This window comes from Haemaphysalis longicornis, unplaced genomic scaffold, assembly GCF_048455015.1.
Source record: "Haemaphysalis longicornis isolate Haplotype H1 unplaced genomic scaffold, Haemaphysalis longicornis Haplotype H1 scaffold_3, whole genome shotgun sequence".
Classification (NCBI taxonomy): Eukaryota; Metazoa; Arthropoda; class Arachnida; order Ixodida; family Ixodidae; genus Haemaphysalis; species Haemaphysalis longicornis.
The window spans coordinates 72,628,923-72,651,303 of record NW_027526335.1 but is presented as its reverse complement, the minus strand read 5'-3'; the positions used below and the strand labels follow the sequence as shown (position 1 = coordinate 72,651,303).

The 22,381-nt window shown below is 45.9% G+C and overlaps 1 protein-coding gene across 2 annotated transcripts in view; it reads right to left on the bottom strand.

Annotated features, from left to right (window-relative positions):
- LOC144174620 (fatty acyl-CoA reductase 1-like) overlaps positions 1–22,381 on the bottom strand; it is a 47,629-nt gene that overhangs the window by 8,781 nt on the left and 16,467 nt on the right. For both annotated transcript variants that reach the window (XM_077703395.1, XM_077703396.1), the window contains exons 7-12: positions 21,016–21,193; positions 20,629–20,673; positions 20,056–20,174; positions 17,777–18,106; positions 9,470–9,599; positions 5,901–6,028 (exon numbers count right to left, since the gene is read on the bottom strand). In XM_077703395.1, the coding sequence (XP_077559521.1) occupies positions 5,901–6,028; positions 9,470–9,599; positions 17,777–18,106; positions 20,056–20,174; positions 20,629–20,673; positions 21,016–21,193 (930 nt within the window). The remainder of the gene's footprint in view (positions 1–5,900; positions 6,029–9,469; positions 9,600–17,776; positions 18,107–20,055; positions 20,175–20,628; positions 20,674–21,015; positions 21,194–22,381) is intronic.

Here is a 22,381-nt window from a genome sequence, read left to right as displayed (position 1 = left end):
TTTTCCTGGGTGGGTGGAGGAATGTGTTGGTTGCTTCATAATCAAGCACATTGCCGGATTGTAAAGGGAGCTCCTAAAACCACTGCGCTTTTGCCGACATTTTTTTTTTTTATCACCCAGCCACCCTTTGTTTCGGGGGTTAATAGGCCAGAAATAACCTCGCTTTATAAAAGGCTTCGTCACCATATGCATATGCCTGTAACTATATCAACTATGTAATATCATAATAGTTTCTTGCCTCTCTTTACTTCGAGATGCCGTCTTCAATCGCACACCACTAAACAAAGAGACTTATCTACAATCACCAACATACATATCCGGGCGCCGCGACCACTTACTCAAGATAAAAGAAATGTGCACGCGCACAACCACATACCAAAACTCCTTTTTTCCCCGTACAATACGCGATTGGAACCTGCTGCCTCCTGAACTAATCTGAACTAATCGAAGTTGCTTCTGATGTGACGTTCCCCACTGCCCTTCAAGAATATATTTATGGATAAAAATGTACTCGCCATTTGAAACTTTCTTTGATATTTATGCTTCGCAATGTTAGCCAGCGTGCTGTGTAAATGAATGTATCTTGTTACCTGGCCGATATTTGTTTTTAGTGCTGTCTCATGTGCTCCCTCAGAATGTACCACATGTGTGATTAGTATTGTACTCACGGTCTGCAGTGTGTGGCTTACTAACGCAAACCTTGTATGTTTTCTTACAATTGTTTTTTTTTTCTTTCTTCAACCTTTCAAAGAGTGTGCAATGTTGTATTTTACATCGATTATTTGTCCCCCCTACTATAATGCCCAACGGGCGAAGTAGGTATGCAAATATAAATATCTAAAATAAATATGTAAAAATGAATATGTAAATGTTAGCTGTGAATGAGGTAATGTGAGCACATGCTTAACGAGGAATGTACAAAGCAAGGAATTATTAAAAAATGCTCCAACTGTCGTTACCATTCTAAGCTTGGATTCTACAACCAACTTAACTGTTTTCATCAGAAACCTGAGGCACTCGCGAGAGTAATCTTTGTTTTACAGTGTTCAATAATGCCAAGGCTTTCAGCGCTTTGAAAAAGCGCACTATGACACCGCACTACACCTCAGCGATGCGTCAAAGAAAATCATTGAAGACGCTGAGTCTGAAGGGAGCTGGAAAAAAATAATTGTCCCCCCATGCAAACTTTTCCTTTCGCACCTCGTTGATACATCTCCTTTGCTTTTCACAAGGGGTTCAGTCCTAGCAGGTGTCAGAAATTATTTCTGCATGTCACTTACTACAGACACCTCATTGCGTGTTAAAAATGTGTTCGAACTTCGGCGCCCACGACATGCAAGCACGGAGCATCACGGGCAAGCCATTTAGGCTTTCGTCGTGCATGAATTTTCCCTAGAAGCGAACAGCGTTGTTTCCAGAGCTACGGTGGCCGTGCTGTGAAATTGATTTTAAAGTCCTGGAACACCTCCTACTATCCCGCCTCACGTCTCATCTAAACTTATCGTGCGCACTCCCGCATTCGATGATAGGCTTCTGACCTGGACTATCGACCAAGGACACCTTCAAGGCTGAGAGCTGCAGCTGGGCAAGGCTATGAGGAGCGCGGTCAAAGGCCAAAAAAAATTTACACCACCTCCGAACCCCGCTCCCCCTACAGTCTTCCACGCGTGGGGACTTTTGAAAAATTTCTCAGAATCAAACAAAGACATCAGTTGACACTTTTGAACGTGCGTTCTGCCACATACGGATTTCCCGCAAGTGCTGCAATTACAAGACTTTCCTGCCGGCTTCCTTTTGTCGCAACAGTTGAGGGCACAATTACCAACCACGCGCTCCTATCGAGAAAGTGCCGCCAAAGGCGGGCGCAAGTTCTGCCGCACGCAATTGCACACACGGAGAAGCGGTGGCCGCCCAATGCCCTCCAATTTGCGGTGGCGCCCCTCGCGGTAGCTTTTGCCCCCAAACAAAACTTGGGCAGGAGTTTCATGACCAGAAAAGCATTGAAGGACTCTGGCGCTGCGAACTGCCCCAGTGACAGGATGACTGAATTCAGTTGAACGAGTTGTTATGCAGCCTTTTTCGACGTTTGAAAACCGTGTAATGCATCTGCTGTGAACTGCTTTTGTGCACAGAAAACGCTTTCCCGCTTTAGCAATTCCAGTGATGCTACCGGCTTAGGCCACTTTGGAGCAGCTTTTGGAGCAGGCAAAAATGCGTTTCGGAGCAGCAAAACCAGCTTTCGGAGCAGGTGTTGATAGAAGCAATTTTACGACACGTACTGCATTCTTGATAGATAATCGCTAAAAGCACACCCTTCAACGATAAGAATTAAAAGAACCCAGAACATGGATATTTTGTCCCCATTTTTCTGCATTGAACTTTGTGCAGCAGCCTGCACAACAAAAATTAAAAAAAAAAAAAAAAACTCACTTTTACACAATAGCAGATTTACTATGAAAAACTAAAAATTGCTCGTCACAAAAAACATGCTATGTAAAATCGAGCGCTGTTGGAAGGCTATCGTGGGAGCACTGACCAATAATATCAGTAGCGCCACGGCTTTGACTGCATAATTGAACATCATGCTGCTCCCCGAGTTGCACATGCATAACTATTTAGCAGCGCCAGCGCTGCCACCGTAAGGGTCTAAAATGACAAGCCACCGACAGCAGCGCTATTGTTTACGAAGGCAGCGGGCAGCCATTTCTGGCAGCCAACATGCAGCACCAGGCTGAACCTTGGCCCTTTACGACACGTTTGCCGCAAGCAACCAAAATGCCTCCGTTAATGACAAGGTAGCCCATTAGTCCCTCCCCCCCTCCTCCTACCCCGAGACTATGTTAATTCCCTGCGAGGCTACATGCGCGCATTTCACCTTCAATTTCCCCATATGTAAATTAAGACGGGCGTCGTCATATGCCTGCCGTACTCGTTAAGCTCTGAAACAAAGTCAGGCGCCGTAAAACTGCCGTACTCACTCGCCAGCGCGCGGCCCGAACTATGTCACCGTTTCCTGCCCTTGCATACTATTTTTTCCCCCCTGCACTTTGTAAATTCTCATCTGTTTACAGTAAAATCTCAATTATACGAATCTCGCGGCACCGCGAAAAATATTCGTATCATTTAAAATTCGTGTGAACAACACAGACCAAAAAACTAAGCACCAAAACAAGTTTTCGATTATTTTTCTTACTTTCGCATGACGAAATCCGTGACATTTTTCTGATTTTTTTTTTAACCTCCATGTCGCCGAGCGGTCCTTTCTGGACTCTCACTCACTGCAGGGGCGATTTTGCACGCGATTCGTGCGCATCGGCGTTGTGCGCGTGATATTTTCACGCCCGCGTCGGCGATTCGGCGCCCGCGGACGAGCATGGCAGTGGGAGGAGCCTGACGACTTGCGCCAATGGGAAGGCACGCGCCTCATGGCGGCAGTTACGAAGTGCTTGAGACAGCTGGCTGGCTCAGTCGGAGATGTTTAGGCTTAGCACCCCGACAGATATTTCCTGGGCGCTTTCACTAGCGGCGCGGATGATGTTTTATAGCACCGTTTTCGTTCACATTGTTAGCTCATTTACCGCACAAGGAACTTCCTGTGTGCTTTTAGCGGAATTTTAAAGAGCCGTTAAAGCGGTCTCTTGAGCGTCCCGCACCACTTCGTGACCGAAACCGCCGCCATGCTGCCGCGGACAGCTGCGCCCGGCGCAGCGTGCGGGTGGTTTCGCGGCGGTGTCAGCGTGCTTGTGGAGTGCACGGCGCGTTTTTGCGAGCAGAAAACAGCTTGGCCGTTCCAGGGGAAAAAGCGACAAAGAGGGCAGAGGGTCGTATGTCGTCGTAGCTTGCTCGCTCGGCAGTCGGGCGCCTCACCGACTCGTTCTTATTATCCGCCGGGCACCGCAGGTCCGTTCGTAAGAGCCGAAACTTTTCCCATTTCAAACAGTGCAATTTCGCCGAGACTAAACAGAAATTCGTCTCATCCCGAAATTCGTATCACCCAGATTCCACTGCAACTACAACTCCTGCGTCCTCATATCTTGCCTACTTTTCTTCCAGCACAACTCCGCAGGCACCCGGTACACGCGTACGCTGTCGGGGCGCGTTGGCGAGCGAGTACGGCAATTTCACGACGCCTGACGTTATTCACGAGTACGGCACGGATATCACAACGCATATCGCGGCCCGAAGACCGCGAGGCGGACGGTCGCGACGGCGGCAACCGGTCTCGCGAACCAATAGGTGTCTTATAAGGGGGCAGATTTGGCGTTGTGCGCATACATGCACAAAACGCATCATCGTCGTTACTAGGGTGCCTAGAATATTTCAGAAATATTCTAGGCACTCTACCGTTACCGCTACAAGGGCCAGTTTGCCTTGGCTTGGCTCGGATTGCGGCCTGAAAACAGGTGTACCGCGATGTCGCTTTCAGTGGGGAACCTCAAGTAGTTAGCTTCGTTTCTGAAAGACAGCGTACACCCTTGGGCGCAGGTCGGGCGCAGAATCGCCAAATTTAGAGGAAATGTAGCAGGATGTAGCAGCCAGAGCACTTGGGCGCAGTTTGGCGCAATTGGCGCAGCGGTAGCATCACTGCAATTCCCTCCAAACCACACGCGAAATATACAAACTGAGCTGAGCTATCATCATAACCTGCAATGTTGATCAGGAAAAGGAGACGCAGCCCTCTCTTCAGCCTACATGAAGCAGGCACGAGGAAGAGGGAGATAAATTTAGGCCACAGCAAAGGCGCAAAGAGGGAGGAGAGTGCATGTGGCGTCGCCCTCCTCCATTGGTTGCAAAGCAAAAAAGACAAAGAGAGGAGGGGGTGTGGGGGGGGGGGGGTGCACCATAGCTGCTTACCTCCTTCTTGCCACCGAACAAGTCCCATACCCAACAAGAGGCTTGCCTTAATGGTTTACTAAACTCGCTCGCGCTGGGAACACTTCAGTACTATCACAGCAAAATTGGCCTTCTGCTTGAACTTCGTTGAATTTTATTCTGTTCAAACACGTCGTTGCTGCGAAATCCCGCAAACACTTACTACGTTACATACAGATTACATGAGCATAGTTGCCAACAGACATTAAATTACTCACACCTAGTAACTTCGTTAATACGGGATTTAGTTACACTGTATCTAAGTTTTACTGTAGACTCAAAATGGAACTTCACCATGCCTACATCCTGCATTTCCTAATGTTCACTTTCGAACAAACTGGAGTGTGTCATTTTTGAAGAATTTTATATTAAACAGAAAATCCCCAATCTGCTTATTAAGGTTTATTCATACTGCATTGAAAATTAGGATGGCTAGAGGACACTTACTGTCACTCGCCCTTGAGCACTTTTATTTGTCCTTATTTGGCGACATTACTACTCCGCAATGCAACCACTGAATTCAAATGTACCGCCTGTGTCACAAAACCTAAGTTTCACGGTCCTATCCCACACGTGCAATGGCAAGATGAAATTTCCTAAACCCATGAACGGCTCGATTGCCAAGTTTAGATCTCCCACCACGTACTACACGATTCAATGAACCAGAATAAATTTCTTTCCCAATATTTCAGATGCATCCCCATAATCCATATAATACTGTATACAAAATTACAAGGTTAAATTTTACATTTTCTGTAATGTACTTATTCTCACTACACCACAATTTAAAGGTCCCATTAAAATTTCTTGTCCAAATACAGCGAAACCCGCTGTTGATGGATGACAACAAGATATGCTTCAAAGTTCATTTCACGTAGGCTATAAAATGCCCTCACGTTACCTATTTTGGCCGGGTTATTCTTTATACAATGCAAGAAATAGCCAGAAGTTTACAGACCAAGAAAGACAAGCAGCAATCCAATAAGTAAAGAAAATGCAATTAAAGTGCAGAATGCAGTGTACCGTACCGTTTCATCCGTTTTCGTGACTCTGGGATTGTTGCAGGGTCCTGCTTGAACAGGTAGCGCCTCACACCAAGGAGGTAGTTTTCCCAATAGCTCTCCCAGTTGATCTTCCGGATGTCGATGTCAAACGTCTGCATGCAAGAAAGTAACGAAAATTAGGTAAAGGACATAAAGGGGAACTTCAAAAGTAGCTGGAAATAAAACATTTATAAAACTAGCCTCAAGGAGTTGTGAAAGCACCTATGCTAACTTCCTATACGACTACAATGCTAGAGCGATAGAGCCTAGGCACATCTGATTTGTAGTGCAGCACGATACAATGCATATTACATGCAAAACAATATTTTGCTCAAGGTGAGATTACAATCACACCAGCATTTTATGGGTTACACAGAAATGCGTTTAACCCATATGAACAGTGCATGAATAAACAAATAGTAGCCATTACCCAAGGTCAGGTGGAAATAGAAATTCTGAACAGTGGTATAGCATTATCTTTTTCTTTTCCATTTTTATGTTTTACACGCAGAAGGTAAATTTGAGCTATGAGGAGGCTATGATGAGGCTATTTGAGCTATGAGGATTGTAGTGGAGGGCTACGGATTAATTTTAGCCTCCTGGGGATCTTTAACACCAACACTCTGGCATTTAATTTTTTCTCTTCGCAAGAAAAACAGCCGTGGCAGAAATTGAACCCTTGTCCTTGACCACGGCAGCACAGTGGCACCGCCACTGAGCCACTGCAGCTGGTACTGGTACTGGCACAGCATTAAACCGCGCAGCAAACCAGTGAGATTGTAATGCGGCTGCTATGAGCACTTGGTGTTCTTTTCTCTTGAGCTTGCCAAATACACACAAGTTGCTCTAAATCAGTAAATCAGCTCACCTAGAACATGAATACACCCCTGTTACACATGGGTTTTCTAAAATAAAGTAGAAGATAGTGAAAAAGTGGAGACAGGTACCACGATCACTCACCATACTGTGCCACTTACACCGGAAGTTGTTAAAATTGTGTGACAAATATTTTAGCAATATGCCTTCATAGGTTAATAAAAACTTAAGGGGGGACGTGGCTTTCAAAATCAACTTTTTTATTTCTTTGTGGATTTTGATGAAAATTGGCACAGCAACTGGAAATGCTTCCTTGATAACACCATAAAAATTTCAAACTGATATTTTGAAAACTTTTTTATGTATTAAATTTTCTTTCTGTTCCGCTTGTACCGAGCTTGAGCGGCTTATAAAACATGATAGAAAACTTGTTCGAAGTGCTTTGCATTCCCAAATGAATGGACGAGGTCGTGACAGTTTTAGAATTTTTTTTTTACAACACAATGTTTTTTAGTTTTCATTTTTTTAGAGGTCAATGTGCAATAGGCATGTTGACTGTGAACGATTATTTGAATAAAAAAATCACAAAAAACAAATCTGGAAAACCAAGAGTGTCACGACCTGAACTGTTCATCAAGGAATGTAATGCAAGAAACGGAATCAAAATAGACCCAGCGCTCACAATGAAATCCCTGGTACAAGCAACACAGGTGGCAAAAAAAACTGTTTTGAGAAAACGGCTTCCGAAGTTGAAACATAGGTTTCACTTATCAAAAGTCGTCACGGTTGTAGCCTTTCATGTCCTTTTGAACATGGGGCTTCTGGAATGCCTTGCCTTGAAATTGGAGTGCCTTTTACAGCCTTTCTCTTTCCAGAAAACATCATTTTCAGCTCCTCTGTGAAGAGTACATACCCCACTTTGCAGACCAAACGAAGGGGGAGATGGGTTTCAATGGGCTTTCAATGCAAAGTAGGTTAGCTGGTTGGCTGTATCACACTGAACAGCCTACTTTTGCAGCGTTGTCACCATGGCAACAAGTTAAGCATTTTTTTTAACTTAAATTTGAACATTTTTGGCTTTTTTTTATGTTTTATCATCTTGCCTGGCACTCAACTTAGTACTCATACGTGCAGGTGTTCAGTGCCAAAAGTTTGCATACCACAAGGATGAAAATGAGCTACTTTGAAGCTTGGTAGAGTATTCTGCATAACTCCCAACTTCAATGCAAGAGCATATTTTTTTACTACTTTTGACATTCAAGGCATCCAATATTTCTTGCAGCAAATTAAGCCAGTATGCCCTAAGCAATGGTATCAATAATTTCACAAAAAAATCACTGTTAAATGCTGCGACAGTAACGTACATTTTTAATGCAGAAAACATATTTTTATTCCTATATTACTAACTCAAACCTGTTTGCATGAAAATTACATGTGCACGGGAAACGTTGCGCAAGAATTAAAGGCGATATGGCTCGCGCGCATCGCAGCGCACGCTTACCGCGACATATTGAACTTTGATTATACCTGATATGGCTGGTCAGGTCGCTTTTAAGATTAAATCTAACGTCGCAGGCATTAATTACAACTACTGGCGTTCAATCGTAACCGGTTGCCCAGTCATGTGCTGCTCCAATGCGCGTCGGCTATGCCGTGCGCGCTGCAGCGTTTGACGCGTCGACCGTTTCTTTCTCAAGGCTAGCGAGCCCACAGTCAAAACACAGCAATAACTAAGCGTGTAAACATCGCAAACCCGAAGTTCACTTCACGAACCGCTATTGCAAGCGCGCACACCGCGTCACCCTCCGGGGTCTGGCGACGGTAGAGTCACGCGCACCACGAAGCGTTCGATGACCTCCTCCTTTCGAGCCACACAACTTCCCGTAATCTGGCTCGTTATCTCCGGCATTGCCACCGCGATAACATCCGTGTTGAATACCATAGATTGAACAGAAACTCGGCCGAGCGAAGCGGCGAAAATGAACTCACACCGCTCGCTACGCAGCTCAGGCGGCCGCCATCTTGCGTTGCGCCCGTGACATCCAATCAGGAGGGTCGTTGTTCTGCGCCCCGACCGGAGGACCAACAGCGCTTCAGCATCTATTTCTAGCTTCGTTTGTGCGTCGTTTCTTTTCTGCCGTTTGTGCGTTTGCGAATGAACGAAGATAAAAGAGACGAGCGGAATGGGAAAAACGATCGCTCGGCCGATCTAACCATATCAAAATGGCCGCGCCCGGTGGCACCGTTGCAAAGATAGAGCGCTCCAAAAATTGCCGTTTTTTCGCCCTTTTGCGCTGATAGTTTGTCACCGCGCCTGACGAAAGTATTTTTCTATGCCACTTTGCGACGCTTTTCAGCGTAAAAACTTTGCAGACGCATAGAATAGGAAACATAGAAGCCGAATTTGTGGGTTTCAAAAAAACGATGTTTTGGTCATTTTTACGAAGTTGAAAGCCGCGTCCCCCCTTATTAACTGGAAGTTTTTGCAGTGTCATGTTTGAGTGTGGAAGAACAAAAAGAAAGCTAGAAACAATGTTATGGGAGCCCAGACAATAGATCCCGCCGTGACCCCATACTGTGCAAATCAAGAAAACAGTGATACCTAAAAAAATGCTTTTTTGAGCAATTTTTCAGTCCCAAAGGCCCATGTGCCCCCTTCAGCGACTGGCATTCAGATGAATAAAAATGCTGGCCATCTCTCCTCCAGTAGGTGGTACGACGTGCGAGGCTCCACTGACCTGTCGGTCGAAGGGGGAGAGCCTGCTGTGGAGCAGGAGCATGTTGTTGGACGAGAACTCCCATGTCTGGGTGGTGAAGAACCGCACCGCTTCCATGGCATTCTTGGACTGCTCCAGGAACCGCACCATCCTGGCACCAACAACAACAAGGCAACAGTCACAACAAGCTGACACCATGACTTGCACGGTCGTTACTGCAGCCATAATTACGTAGCACAGCCAAACAGCAAAACTACGGGTTCCTTTATACCATCTGGCAATCATCAACGTATCAACGCATGGGTGTTTTCATTTTTCCCCTCCATCAGAAGAACGTCCGTTGTGGCCAAGACTGAATCCGTGTCCTGGGGCTCAACAGCCGCCACCACAGAGGGAGTGGTAGACTTTTAAAGACGATAGTCCTTCTTGGGCTATTTAAACACAGAAATTTTGGTCTGTCCGTATGCCTGCCTGTCTGTCTGTCTGTTGTGACTCGATTCAGACACCTGGCCAAAGTGAAACTGAATCTTCACAATAGTGTCAACGTTCATAATTGTCAATATTGTTGAACAAAAACAAGGCATTATGCAAATACAAGGAAGCAAATTAATACATAAGTGATATTTAGAGTGTTCCTTTATAAAAAAAATTCAAGATGCTTGATTTTTGCAAAATTAAAAAGTACATCCACTGCGGAAAAATAAAATTCTCTGCTGTCACCTGCCGTCGCCCACGCCACTACAGCTTCTGGCAGCATTTTAAGAAATCAAGCGGAAAGTTACAAAAGGTTCCACTAGATAAGGTTCCACGTTCTGCTTGGAACGCACGTGGAGTGGGACAACGTGGTTCTATAACCGTTGAAGTAGGGCGTCTCGAGTCACGCGCGTCTCCGTTGTACGGCAGTGCTGGCATCGAGGAACCCGGCCTGGAGCAGTGGAACGCGGTAAATTTAAATTTACATGAGCAAAGCTTTAGCAGAGGTGGAACAAGGTACATGGGTTTGGGAGCAGTCCTGGGAGCAGGCAAAAGTGCCTTTCGTAGCAGGCTGGGAACAGCCAGAAATGTCATTTCGAACAGATGTAATGCCATTTCACAGCATTAGGGTGCATCCCTAGCCTCCCTACAGGTTGCTGTGCTAGCCCCCTGCTAATTACGACTTATCTATCTACTACATAAGGCATTCTACCGCACACTATAGCCTACTCTGAATCAGAAACGCAGTTCTTGAACTATATCTGGAGGTTTCCATCATGCGGTGTTATCTCCCTTCGGCCCCAGCGAGCGCGCCGCGCTATCGCCGTTGAAAGGTCAAACCTCACCCGCAGAGTCGAAGGGAATAAGATAACAGGCCTTGCTTTGCGCCCAGTAAACAGCAGTGTTTAAGCGAACTCACGGCGAAATTCCGAAAAGCAAGGTGTTTGCTTGCATTTTTGTCTATTGAACAGCGGTTTCAGCGTGTGCGGAGCTCAACGTGGCTTTGTCTTCGCCCGTATGAAGGTTGCGATTGTCGATTAACTTACGCCGTAGGCTATGCAACTAGAGCGTGTTACATGGCATGACTAATGTTGGACCATACTCCACCAAGCAAAGCTAACCCCAAAGTTTACAGCCCGAAATGAGTAATTCCCTCACAACAAAAACAAACTGAATTAACCGGCAAGGGCAAAGCGTCCGAGACCCCGTTTGTTCAATGCATGCAGCTACGGACAGTTCGAGCAGCAAAGCTAGGATCGTCAAAAAGGGGCGACTAAAAGACGCTCACCTCCAACAAACTACAACCTTTCATGTGAATACACTATGTGAATACAATCATTCTACCTATTTGCGATGAGACGCAAAAACATTTTGCTTTTGCGGCGCAGCGGCTGGCACCGGCAAACAAAACCGTGCAAATGCGACGACACAAAGGGATGCAACGTGAGCGCAAAAAGGGCGCGCAGTGCCTGCAGCTTTACGCCTAAGCCAAAGCGAACTTCCATAGCCACTCATAACCTTGACGAAGCTGAAAACGCGATGCTTCAGCACTTTTTCGGGCATGAGGCATCATGGCAGTCGTATCTCGCGGCTCAATTTAGGCGCTGCGGCGCGGGACGGCGCTGATGAATGAGTTTGGCGCAACAGGAGGGGCGGTTCGGCGCAGGACGGTGCAGGTAAACAAGTTTGGCGCTCAGTGGCGCAAATGGCGCAGCTGTTCCACCCCTGCTTTAATGCGTTTACCTTGGGAGGAGCGCGATGGATGAGAAACAGCGTAAGAGGTGAGCGGGAAAGCAAAGGGAGGCACTTCCTTGGCAAATGACGACAAAGACTATCGTCTTTTATCGACATTTGCAACGAAAAGAGCAGACAGGCAGCCAATTCTTTCGGTTTAGTTTTCAATCCCACGTTTTTCTTGGTAAACAACCCCAGCTGAAATATTTATGAAGGTGGGCACAAATACAAATGTGCATCACTTGTGCCAGTATACATAAGTATGCAGACAGAGGCAACAATTAGATATTATTAGTTGCAGTGGCCAGGCGATCAAGCTGGGTTATAGCTTTGCTACTCACGCTTTTTCTGGTCTGTGACGCACTCCCTTCAAGAAATATGAGAGGGAAATATGCGAGCTAAACCTCAGCTTTAATTATTTTCTTCTAAATAACCGGCACCCTGTTGGCAACCGAACGAAAGCTCGAACAGCTCTGAAAGGATGCCCTTACAGTTAAAACAGGATAATTCAGCCTCCATTGTCCCTTTCATCCCCTTTGTGCAGGATTTGGTAACATCAGAGAAGGTGTGGCTGTATGTGCACGTGCGAGTGGTATGTATGCATACTAACATTGGACCTGTATACAGGGTGGTACGCCAATAATCGGAACACTTCAAACTTTTTTCCTGAGTGAACCACTCCTTGTTTCGCGCTCAAATTTCACGCAGTCGCATTTTGTGGTCTATTTTGTTTGACACCAAGAACAAAAATGGTACCTACCTGTTTATTCTAAAAATAAATAAAAACGATTTTCGCCTATGGGAAAATGGCGGCCAATTTAGACATGCTAGCCAGCGCCAGCTGATCTTGGAATGACGGTGCCACCTGAGGTATGCAGAGCGAAACGGATGATGGGGATTCACGCTCCTTCCAAGGCAGGAAGGAGTGAAATGGGGTAGCAGACGATCAGAAAATCAGAGTGGCTTCGAAAAGCTCTGCAGAAATTGTGAAAGCAGGTGAGTAAACAAATTATTGGCGACGATGAACCGTGGGATTCTTTTATTGTGATTGATATCAGCTGTTATGCAACTATTGGTGATCATTGTAAACTAGGGGAGAGAGATTTTCTGATCATCTGCTACCTTATTTGGCTGCTTCCTACCATGAATCCACATAATCCGTTTTGCTCTGCATACCCCAGGTAGCGCCCCCGTTCCAAGATCAGCTTGCGCTGAGTTGCACGTTGAAATCGGCCGCCATTTTCCCATAGGCGAAAATGGCTGTTATTTTCAGAATAAACAGGTACCGTATTTTCCGGTGTATAAGTCGCGCTTTTTTTTCTGATATTTTCGTTGTGCGTCTTATCCAGCGGTGCGACTTATGTATGGAATAAATTTAGTTCGCGGCAGCCGCGCGTGGCCAGTGCACGTTAAGAGACACAGCTCTATGGTCTAAATAAATCCGAAGCCCACGCTACGGTGTTTATCATAGCCCATATGTCGCTTTGGGACGTTAAACCAAAGAATTTGGAGCTTTTTCTAGTCAAAAACAATGATAATGGCCTGCGACAGCCGTGCGCCACTTTCTGCCATGCGCAGTGACTACAGTTCAAAATAAATTGACAGTAATATCGAAGTGGGTTGCAAAAATAAAATGCAGCTTATAAATTATTACAGAGAGTTACTCTGAATGAGGTGAACATGCTGCTAATTTTTAAAATGACAGCTTGCTGATAAGTTTCAATTTTCAGGCCGCTTCCGGTCGCGTCGCTGCCATCCGCCATGACACCTTTATTACGCTGATTTACGACAGCACGCAAGAGATGCGGGACGTTTGGAGAGGTGGTCAAATGGGTCTCACACTCTTGTGACTCCATTTCTACAAAAACAGTTGTAGCCGGGTTCATAAAGGCCGGAATGATCCGTTCCGCGAGTGGTGACAATGTTGACGAAGAAGACATCAGTGAGTCGGAGGACGACAGCAATGTGCCGGCGGAACTCCCACTTGAAGTTGCTGAATTGTTTGTTAGCGAGTCAGAGGAAGAAGACTTCAATGGTTCTGCTTAAATGCCGTCTGTAAGTACATGCTATCTGTGTGTATTAATAAACCATTTTTGAGAAGTTTGTTCTGTCTAGACTTTGGACGGTATATGCACGTGTCTAGCCCTCCTTACCGGCAATGCGTTGATAGGCGGCGGTTGCTGCAACCATGTACTTTCGCCGCTCTTTTTAACGATCTGATTCACTATGAGTTTACCCTAATAAACAAGTGCGTCTTGTACACCGGTGCGTCTTATACACTGGTGCGACTTATATACGTTTTTTTTTTCGGAAAAACTGTCATTTTGAGGGGGGTGCGACTTATACAAAGGTGCGACTTATAGACCGGAAAATACGGTAAGCACCGTCATTGTTACCAGTGTCAAACAAAATAGAACACGAAATGTGATCTTTGTGTAAAGTTTGAGTGCGGACAGAGTGGCAGTTCACTCGGGAAAAAGTTTTAAAGTGTTCCAATTATCGTAGTACCACCCTGTATATAAAGGACGTGCAGATACACACACCTATCCAGGTATTCATATTACACTCATATGAATGGCATGCATTTGAACAGACGTGTGCATGAACATACATAGTACTACAAACCACCATAAGAGCATGTGTCAGTAATATGTACAAGTATCCACATATACAATGGTTGGGTGGGTATACATTTGCATGGATAGATGTAGTTTCAGACACCAGTGTGTCTATATAATATATCTGCATTTCTGTCCATTTGTGGGTATGAACAAATACACCTATGAACGGACACACGCAAGGATATCCACATATAAAGTGGGCATATGGATATACATGCACCAAATATAAAATGTGTACCCCTACTTTTAATAGACATCTAAATATATGTACTGCATTTATGATGTATGAGTACCTTCCTCTGTAAGATCACACTGCTTTTTCAAGCACCCTTCATATGAAAAAGTAGCTCTGTAAGTGACACCTTTGTATAAGACACACCCATCGTAAGCACTCCACACTAATGCACACCCTTTTTCCTGGAAAATACGTCAAAAGCAATGTGTGCGTAAGAATCAAGCACCAGCCAATCCTGCTAGAGATTGCTTATCGCCGCTGACATAGCAGGGCAACCATAGCTGCACGCTTGCACAAGCGAAGCGTAAAGGATTACGTAGTCTGTGGCCCTGCCAACTCCAAAATAAAAAACGCACACTAAGTTTATCCTCTTGCACGGAACGAAAGGCATTCCGCTTTACGGTAAAGTGGACACATAACGACAACAACACGAACAAGTGCATGCGAGACAGTTATCTTTCAAGTGGATATGGCCACGGTATCTGCAAGGCGCAAAGGTGGCATGCAGCCTGCCTTTAGGGCTCTTCAACGGGGTCTATCGAGTGCTTTTGGTGAGAATTAAAAGTTAACCTTCTGATTTTTGATGCCCAGTGTTGCTGTTGTTCAGGAGCACCAGCTCAAACAATATTTTTTTTCTCTCGCACTTTGTGGTTTTTTCTACATTTGACACCATCTATCGACAGACAAAAGATCCCGGACCTTCAAAAATTAAAGAAGAGAGGGCAGCACGTCCTTCCGTGTGCTAAAAAAGTATTGCTTGCACGTGTCAACTCGCATCGAGCCCGGGTGGCTCAATGGGCTAGTGACAGGTAACCGAAACAGAGCAATTTTGTTGTTATTACAAATGATAGCGGTACAAACTTTACGTTATTGTCTTCGCTTGAACTATAAATCATGGTGATCAAGGAAAGTCTCTTGTTCAAGTGATATATGGGCAGCCAGCACCCAGTGTTTCCAAGTGGCCAGTGTGTCCTAGTGTCCGCCTTAATGAACCAAATTTTTTTCTGACTTCATATTTGTGATGTCGAAGTCCTTTTAGATCATAAAAAACTTCACACGCTTAAAGGAGCCATGAAGACAAAATACAAGTTGGGTTTATTAGAAAGGCTGCTTAGTCCCAATAACAATGATACCAATATCATCGCAATCGTCGAACAAATAACGGAGATATTAAAGAAAACGTGTGAAGCAGTCGCGACCCCCTAGCCAATTTCCCGCAACTTTTCTATGACGTCACGGAACCTTGTTTGTGCGATTGGCAGCCGCCTAACTGACCTGTCGCGACGACACATGACTGGGCGTCTGTAATGGGGCCTCTAGTTCCATTTGACCGCATCACTTGAATGCTAACATGCAGTTAACGCTCTGAAAATTATGTTTTATTGTTGGCCCGTATGACGTCACTCTTGCTCATAACACGTCACTGTGGCGCAAAATTTGAAAGTTGTTAAATACTTCTTGCTTTTTTTTTCATCAAAAAAACCTCTTTTGGGGCTGTAATGGAGCTGAGTGAGATACTGAATCCTAGTTCTTTCAAATTACACGAAGTTGTATTTTCTCTTCATGGCTCCTTTAAGCAAAATAATAAAGCTTTGGACGCCAAAGGGTTAAAGAAATGCTCGCAGATGGCAGGTGTCCGTGCTACGCCCAAGCCTACACTTAGTGAAACTGTTGTGCTCCAAGGAAGAAACAGCATTTAGTGTAGTACCATGCATTGTGTGCCCATAAAGGAGACTGTCATAAGCACCCCTGCGGGCCCCTCAATCAGAGTAAATGCTGCAGCGATTTTCCTCTCTTTCCAACGTCCTTACATGGAAAAAATGTTTATATCCACGTATGAGTTGCAGCATTGTATACACCAAGGGAAATTTGGGGGGGGGGGGGGGGGGGGAAGAGGCCATTCACACACCGGAAGATACAGTGGATATATTTGGGCTCTTCACCAACATTGCATTCATTATTCCAGTGTTCCCATTAATGAGGAGAAAACCATGCTGACAATACCTCACAATGTTGAACACTTTCCAATGCTCATTGGCCTTAGCTGCCATGACGGGTTAAAATTTTTAAATTTTGGGGAGTTTAATCTGCCAAAGCTGCACCTGGGCTTCGATTCGCACTGTAGCAGAGGGCTCCGGATCAATTTTCACCACCTGGGGACCTTTAATGTGCGCAAAATCTCCACACACGGGAGTTTTCACTTTTCACCTTCATCTGAAAAACAGCTACTACGGCCGGGAATCGAACCCACGCCCATGGGTTCAGCAACACAACGCCTTAGCCACAGAGCAAGAATGCAAGAATGCGTACAAGAGATGAAACGGCCCATTGTGGCGGGCTGAGGCAAGTGACCAGATAATGTAACAATGAAACCCAACGTGGACTACGAAGCTTTGTCGCTGGGATGGCAAAGGGAAGGGCAGCGGCACCTGATAAACAAAATGATAGTGGCCACAATTATGTCCGGGAAGGCGCACTGCAGTGCCGATTGCAGCGGCCACACAGTTTCTTTTCCTGCGACAGATGCTGCTAGCTTAAGCTAGGCCAAGCACTTGTGACGTTATCTCGCCGCTCCAGGAAGTGACGTTTCGCCTCCTGTATTGTTCTAACTTACTCCGCGGCCTTAGCCACTGAGCCACTGTGGCGGGTACAAAAAGTGAAATACAGTAGAATCTCGATAAACGGAAATCGCTTGAACGGAACAGTAGCCTGTAAGCTGGTTGGTTTTATATTCAGATAACGTGAAAAAGCTTTCGGTAATCTGAACTAAAATTTCCTCATCACCGTGTAAGTGGAACCGAAAATGGAACTTCTTGTCAGACCCATTTCCATGAGCACCAGCTTCTGAAGATCCTCATCCTGAATATGCCGTTTCAATGGCTCAAACAAACAAAAAATTGATGTATTTTGTAGTGCACAGTGATTAATTGTTGCCAAATAAACCTTTCGAATGCTGTGCCTAAATCTCTTGTTGTTTTCTTGCTTTCTGAAAAACTATCACCTATATTCACCTTCTAGTGCTTAGGGTTCCAAGAAATGGTATTAAGAGAGTGTACACACATAAATTTGCACTACTGCACATCTCTCGCAGTAAACGGAACACCTGTTAAATGGAACCAATGTTTTCGGTCCCTTGAAGTTCCGTTTATCGAGAGTGTACTGCAGAAGCGTTGTGCGGAAACACCGCAACATGCGTGCGCGTAAAGACGCATGCGTCACATCCTGCGGTGACAAAAAAAAAGCCAAAGTGGAAGCGGCACACACCGTGGTCGGCGTCCCGTGCACCGCCTGGCCAAGTCCACAGCCAGGGCGGGCAGGTAGTTGCGGAAGAAGACCATGAGGGACTGGTAGAGGCGGCTGGAGGTCATGTCGATGCGGGGGCAGCCCAGGGTGTCCTGGAACGGGTACTGGGGAAGGAACTTGGCCAGGTACTGCTTCACGTCGCCCACCACCAACTTGTTCAGCGAGCCCGTCACACAGTTGTACACCGCGGGGGGCTGGGGGACCCTCTCCTCCTCCTCCTCCTCCTCTTCCTCGCGCACCGCCACCCCCCTGGGTCTGCCTTGCTGCTGCCGCTGCCGCCGCTGCCGGGCTCTGGAGTATAAGTGGGCAAGCACCCATGGGGCAGCGTTGTTCACTGTTACACACAGAAAACTTGTAGACATGGAGGAAGAGCTAGACGAGAGGTTATTCCGGATTTAATCAAACCTGAGACGACTAGATATGAGCTATCAAACTTATAGGTCCCATATCCTTGGAGCAGTGGGAGGACCAGCTGACCAGCTCACGCCCTCAAGACCAGCAACGGCTGGTGGACAGGGCCTGCCGGGCAGCAAAGGGCCAAGGCTTCGCGGATTAAGGAGGCCTCCCACCAAGGGACGACCACAGTTCAATAAGCATTTATTCCTCCTCCTTCTAGGTCACCCTATGGTCGAGGATTGACGTTCAAACATATTGGGTACTCATTGAAACTCAAACAGTGGCATGCAGTTAGTCTCACCTTGAGACTCCGCCTAAAAGACAGTACTGTAGCCACTAATACCCACGTCCATCCATAGCAAATTGAAGGGCAAGAGACAGGCCACAGTTTTGACCACAATTTGTGTTTCATATCGGTTCAAAAGTAGTGCGGCAATTGTGCAAGTTTGCCACTGGCAGCAAGGAGGTGCTGTCACACCGTTGCCTTCAAACAAAAAGTACTTAAAGAAAGAAGGGGAACAGCGCAAATTTGACAGACACGAGAAGAAGGAGACGACACGCACAGCGCTGACTTACAACAGTTTATTCTTTGCCGCTCGGGCACATATATACCACCACGGTTAAAAATACAAGGAAAAGCAAGACTAACACGATAGTGTCTCTTATCACCATTGGTCGTCACACATCACCATTCGCTCTGCGCCACAAAAACACGTGCTGCACTAACCTGGGGTCAAAAAATCTAATTCTTTTTGGGAGAGGGTCAGAGAGGGCATGCTTACGCATTTATCTTTTAGGCGGGCGATTTCGGCAGCTTCAATTATTTCTCTAGTGGTTTTATGCTTATTTTTTGCTATAACCTTTGTTTCAGAAAACCTTTGTTTCAGTAACCTTTGTTTCAGTATATTCAGTTCCGCTGTCCTGTGGTAAACAATATATAGGGCAAACAGGAAGGTGCCTAAATGAAAGGCTGAAAGAGCACCACTACAAAGTAACCAAGGCAATCAGTGGCCACTTGGGCCTCCACTGTAGGGACTGCAGCGTTAGCGGATGCAGCCCTATTTTTTCTGAAACAAAGGTTATAGCAAAAAATAAGCATAAAACCACTAGAGAAATAATTGAAGCTGCCGAAATCGCCCGCCTAAAAGATAAATGCGTAAGCATGCCCTCTCTGACCCTCTCCCAAAAAGAATTAGATTTTTTGACCCCAGGTTAGTGCAGCACGTGTTTTTGTGGCGCAGAGCGAATGGTGATGTGTGACGACCAATGGTGATAAGAGACACTATCGTGTTAGTCTTGCTTTTCCTTGTATTTTTAACCGTGGTGGTATATATGTGCCCGAGCGGTAAAGAATAAACTGTTGTAAGTCAGCGCTGTGCGTGTCGTCTCCTTCTTCTCGTGTCTGTCAAATTTGCGCTGTTCCCCTTCTTTTAGTCATGAACCAACATGCCCAAGCCTCAGTCCTTGCAAAAAGTACTTGGAAGGTGTTCTTACTGGGGTTACTATCAACCCTGTTATTAACCAACAATTGTTACCAACTCACAATAACAACAAGTGTTACCAACACTGGGGTTTGTAGCATTTCCCATCAATGTTGTGTTAGATGCACACTTTACACAATTTCCGTTTCATCAACTGTTGTTTTTTTTTGATGGAGCTTAATAACGCGGAGTCCCAGCATGTCAAGTGATAAGCACAGATAAGGTAAAAGGGTGGGTTTAGGGAGGGAGCCTGGGAGGATTTAACTTGCGCAACAAAGCACACAAAAAAATAAGTGCCCATTTGGGGGTTCATGGAAGTGCGTTCTTCATGAAATAAGCACTGTACTAATGCTCACAGATTACCTTTTGGCAGCAGTCTGGCAGGCCACCACAATCATTAGGTTTGCCACAATGTCGACGGGCACGATGTCAGCGATACCCTTCACATCTGTCACGATGGTTGTCATCACGCCAGATGCACACTGCAGGAGCAAGGAAAAGCATGGGTGAGGCGCAAACCTCTTCTGCTACTGACGGACACTGTTCGGGGGCTCACCCCCCCCCATTTCAGCAGCGTAGCTCGCCGCTTTTCATTGTGCACTACAAGATCTGAGCAATATCCAGTCTAACCCGCTTACAATAAAAGCAAAGTGCCAACTCTGTAACAAAGAATCTTGCATGCAGGAGTTTTCCCCAGCCGCTTTCACAACAAAGCTGTGCCATCTATGTGCATGTGACTGTTACGTCCCACTACAAAGTTACCCAATCAGAAGGAATCTTAAACTAAGGGTTTAGGCTGCCTCATGCTTGCTAGTAAATAGCTTTCTGTGAAGTGATGCTCCTGAAGATGTCTACACAGAGTACTCAATTCACAAGTACCTTAAAAACTACAGAGCAATAACGGTACACACAAGGAAAGCAGAAAGAAAGGCTTACGGAGGCCAGCAGACTTGTAGAGCCATTCAATGCGTCAACCCAGCCCTAAAAAAAAGAAAAAAGGAACAAGAACGAGAACATTGTATCAAAACTAAGACGCTTCAACTGTACCTTCACTGCAACACCAGCAACCTTACAATCAAATGACATCTGCTACAACAGACAGACGATAAACACAGCACGGTACAGCTGATAGAGGCTGCACACCTTAGTGCCCTGCCCATCTGAGTAGTTTCTACACACTGTAAATACAACCTAACTGTGCTTCAACTATGCTGCAGCATACAAAGCCCACCACAAGAACGGTGCTGCAGTGCTTGCCACCATACTTGATCACACAACTGGTTTATCTTCATCGGCCAGAAATGGTTGACAAGAGAAGCTCACAGGGAAGGGCTCCTTCCAGGAGGCGGCCACGATGGAGGGCCGGACGATGGCCACGGGCAGGTCGCCGCCTTCCTCGGCCACCAGGGACTCGCTGAGGAACTTGGCCAGCACGTACGTGTTGGGCTTGGCACGCAGCAGCTGAGGGGTCAGCGCCGCCAGCATGCTCTCCTCCATCCACCTGCACAGAGGGAGGGAATCGGAAAGGGAACTCGCCTTCGAGGAAGCTTCTACGCCCAGTGGCAACACGGTGCCGGCAGCGATCAGAAACTGGTGCAAGTAACCATAGCTACAGGCATCACCGCTCGCCAGAATGTAAATCTCAGCAAAAACAAAATCCAACGCGTGGGAAAGGAGCTGGTAATAATATTAGGAGCTGGTAATATGGCCTAAAATCGTAACAGATGTCGCCACCCACACCTCCATTGAAAGCGGTCACCAAATATCCGCCGCAATGATAAGCCTAAGCCACTTCAGGCAGAACAGCCACGGAGACCTTGCTATGAATGCTTAGAAAAACAGATATCTTGGTGGACTACCGACACCAACGGCAAATTTTCCCAATTCCACACCACCAACTCACAAGGGATGAAGCAACAACGTTCAGACGACTTCAAACTAACCCGTATCCACACCGTACCCTTCGTGCCATTTATCCAAAACACTATCAAGCCACCTGCAACTACTGCCCAGCGCCCGGTACCCTTTACAGGGTTCGTACAGGATTCAAATACAAGAATTCAAGGATATTCAAGGACTTTCAAGGCCCTGTCAAGGTATTTTAAAGGGTGCAGGGGAGAACATGTACCAAACTGTTCTACTACTCAAAACAAAACACTCAAAACATTTGCTTCCTTACATTACAAAAAATGACTGCGAAAAAAGTCTCTGTGGAACAACTCCACCCTTTGGAAGTGGTCAAATTTAGTGCCACCCGCAATAATAATCCGAGAGCTTTACAAAAAAAAGCATGCCATTTTGAACTTTTTCGAGCTCTGCACATGCTCTTAATACACAGTCTCGGATAGCAAGGAACATAACTCAATACCTCCTGCCATTGTCATCCCCTAAATGTGTGTTCATCAAAACAGGGGGGTGGAGGTTTCTGGCTTCCCACCATCACACATGTAACAGTAAAATATTCCACCAAAGCTTAGGAGCCAGATGCTCCATGTTCTCACATTCCCATTCAGTCTTGATTATCTGTGCTCCTTTTTAATTCATTTTGGGGAGTCAGCACCATTCATTTGTACTGGGGCACAAGAGATATGCAAAATGAATAGCAGGACAAGGCAGTGCAGAAAGCAGCTAACATGGGAAGGGGACCTATCTTAATTGCCCCTCGTCCGAAGCGGGGATTTCATTCTGT